General features: G+C 31.0%; 2 protein-coding genes across 3 annotated transcripts in view; one reads left to right on the forward strand and one right to left on the reverse strand.

The window, feature by feature from the left end:
- Positions 1-2,927, reverse strand: part of LOC123015829 (DNA oxidative demethylase ALKBH2-like) — a 23,243-nt gene that overhangs the window by 18,097 nt on the left and 2,219 nt on the right. The window lies entirely within an intron of this gene.
- LOC123015830 lies at positions 1,277-1,807 on the forward strand. Its single transcript, XM_044415835.1, has 2 exons — positions 1,277-1,464; positions 1,509-1,807. The coding sequence occupies exons 1-2, from the start codon at positions 1,327-1,329 to the stop codon at positions 1,650-1,652; spliced, it is 282 nt and encodes a 93-aa protein (XP_044271770.1). The 5' UTR covers positions 1,277-1,326; the 3' UTR covers positions 1,653-1,807.

Below are 2,927 nucleotides of genomic sequence, written 5' to 3' on the forward strand. Positions count from 1 at the left end.
TTTTAGATTCATTTATGTATTTTTAAGAAACATTGGTGTGTTAATAATGCTAAGATTTCTCTGTAAAAATTATTCTTTAATTTTTAAATTTTTGAAATAATGTGATTCTTTATGTTTTTGTGAATTTAAAATTCTCAAAATGTTTAATTTTAAGATCCTTAGAATTCTCTAAATTCTTAGATTACTGGACGTTTTGAGAACTTGAAAATCTCAGATTGTTGAAGAAATACGTGAATTCTTGGATTTCTCGTTATTTTTCAGAATTTTTTTGAATTCACTGTTTGTAACCCAAAAAAATTTGGACTGTTGCGATGGTAAAAATTAGCAAATTTTAAGAAATTTCCTCCATGACCGAAACTTCATTTTATTAACTTATTTGCCAAAACTCGGCAATTTTGGGGTTTTTATCACCATGTCATGAAATTTTTAAATTTCGTTTTATTTTGACTTATTTAGAAAATTTCCATCTTTCCCTAAAACGCCAATAAGAAAACTTATTTATTTCATTAGGACAATCTTTCTTTATCTTTGATTGTCTAAATATAAAAAAATATTGTTGAAATCGGTTATTGTGGAAATTTTTTTTTGAAAGTTTGTGTGGGATATTTTTCCAACGTAACACTTCCTCACTACTTACGTGACAAATAATTGAGATATTAAACCTTTAATTTTTAAATCTTTAAGATGGATTTTTATGTAAGTGGTTAGAATTATTAAAATTTCTTGAATTTGCCCAAATTCCTTCAATTGAATTCAAAAATTCATTCTTTCAAAAAACTGTGACATTTTCAGCGTTCCCCAGTGTATTTTCTATCAATTTCCATAAACCTGAAGGTGAGTTTAGTGCATCACTAGATGAAAAACCGGTTTCAAACATTGAGAAACACGAATTTTTCGAATCAAAGTCAAACATTCTAGAAAATATCAACAAACTGTTCGTTGGTAAAAGCAAACACAGTCCGTGTGAGAATTTCCGGACAATACTTTCATTTGTTATTCGTGACTTAAATAATATACTTAAGCTTTCATAAAAACACCGTTTTTGCATGGAACTTTACATCTCTTATGAAATAATCCCCGGGAAACTGACGCAACAAAATCGAAAAAAAAAATCGAAAAATCGGTTATAACCTTTGAATTTGTGGTGTCACAAATTGCAAAACTAGCATTTGAAGAAGCTCAAACTCAACAAAAAACGCCTCCCATTCAGGTCATCGCATTTTCGCGTCTCAGGGGGGGAGGAGGAGAGATGGAGTGTCTTATATAAATGGAGAAACTGGAATCTGTGTTCATCGTGCATTTGTGAGTGAAAGTCGTGTTTTCGCCATGAAGATAGTGATTTTCTTGGCTTTGGCGGCCGTTTGCGGGGCTTTGCCCCAAAAAGAGGGCGGGGCGTACACCAACGAGGCCATCAGACAGGCCCAAAACACCTTCCTCATCCCCAAAGACGCCCAAATCCAGAAAGTGAGGCTCTGTGTTTTTTTGGCTTTTTTTGCAATTTTTTTTAGGTGCAAGAGGGGATCGAAATCGGGGCCTATGAGGGGATCCCCGGGAACCAGAGGATCAACCTGTTCGAGATTTTGGGCGACCAGTTTCCGACGGAAGTTGTGAATAATTTGCAGCAGCAAATCGATCAAGTTGGACGCAATTAATTTTTTTTTTCGCTTCTAGTCTTTTTTTTTCACTTCTCTTTTTTGCACCCCTCACAAAAATAAAAACTGATATTCTTCCACGTAAAGTGCCAATTCTGTGCTAGGTACGACGATTTGTATATAGTTTTTTTTTAATAAAACTTATTTTTTGTAAAGTTGGGTTTGATTGGGTGACCTCGGGAAGGTGAAAGTTTTTGATGTTTTGTGGCCTTGGCCCGAGACGGGACTTTCTCTTCTATACAAAATTTCGTGATGAGAAATAAAACCAATACTTTCATTGTTAATTGATTGGGAAAATAATTGCTTCATCTAATTATTTGGCACATAAGTGAAGAAATTTATTCCACACACGAACTTTCGAAAAATTATCATTTCCACAATCGATTCAATTTTTTCAGTTTTAGACGATCAAGGATAAAGAAAGTTTGTTGTAACCAAACAAACAAGTTTTCCTGTTGTGGAAATTAGAAATTTTCCAAATAAGTCGAAATAAATCGAAATTAAAAAAAAATATAACAAGGTGATAAAAGCCCCAAAATAGCCGAGTTTTGGTTTGTACAAATAGTCCAAAATTTGTACAAAGTTACAAAACACTAAATTGAAAAAATTTTCATAAATTGCAAGAATTCAAGACTTCAGGTATTTTAAAAATCAAAGAATATTGAAAATCTGAGAATTCGAAGTTCTCAATCAAAAAATTAAAAGAATTCTAAAGATCTAAGAATCACTGTTTCTAAATTTGAAAATTTGAGAATTCTAGTTTCACAAAAATACAGAGATTCAAATGTTGCAAAAATTAAAAAAATTGAACAAACTACAATTAAAAAACTACTAAGTTACACAAACTCAAAAAGAAAAATCCACAATCGATTCAAACTTTTTTTTTGATATTTAAACAATCAAATAAGTAAATAAAAGTTAAATAAGTTCTCTTGTTGTGGAAATTTTGCAGTTTCAGGAACAAATGGAAATTTTCTAAATAAGTCGAAATAAATCAAAATTAAAAAAAAAGTGATAAAAATCCCAAAATCGCAGTTTTGGGAAATAAGTTAATAAAATGAAGTTTTGGTCATTGCACAAATGAGGAAATTTTTACCATTCCGAAAGTCCAAAATTTTTTTGGGTTAAAAACAATGAATTCGTAAAATTTTGAAAACTAAGAAGTGATCCAAGAATTTACGTACTTCAAAAATATGAGAAATTCAAGTTCTCAAAACATTCAGTAATCTAATAAATCAAAAAATTCTAAGGATCTAAGAATTCACTGTTTCTAAA

Source organism: Tribolium madens, unplaced genomic scaffold (genome assembly GCF_015345945.1).
Source record: "Tribolium madens isolate multiple individuals breed KSU strain unplaced genomic scaffold, Tmad_KSU_1.1 Scaffold_19;HRSCAF=116;Tcas5.2_LG9, whole genome shotgun sequence".
Taxonomy (NCBI): domain Eukaryota; kingdom Metazoa; phylum Arthropoda; class Insecta; order Coleoptera; family Tenebrionidae; genus Tribolium; species Tribolium madens.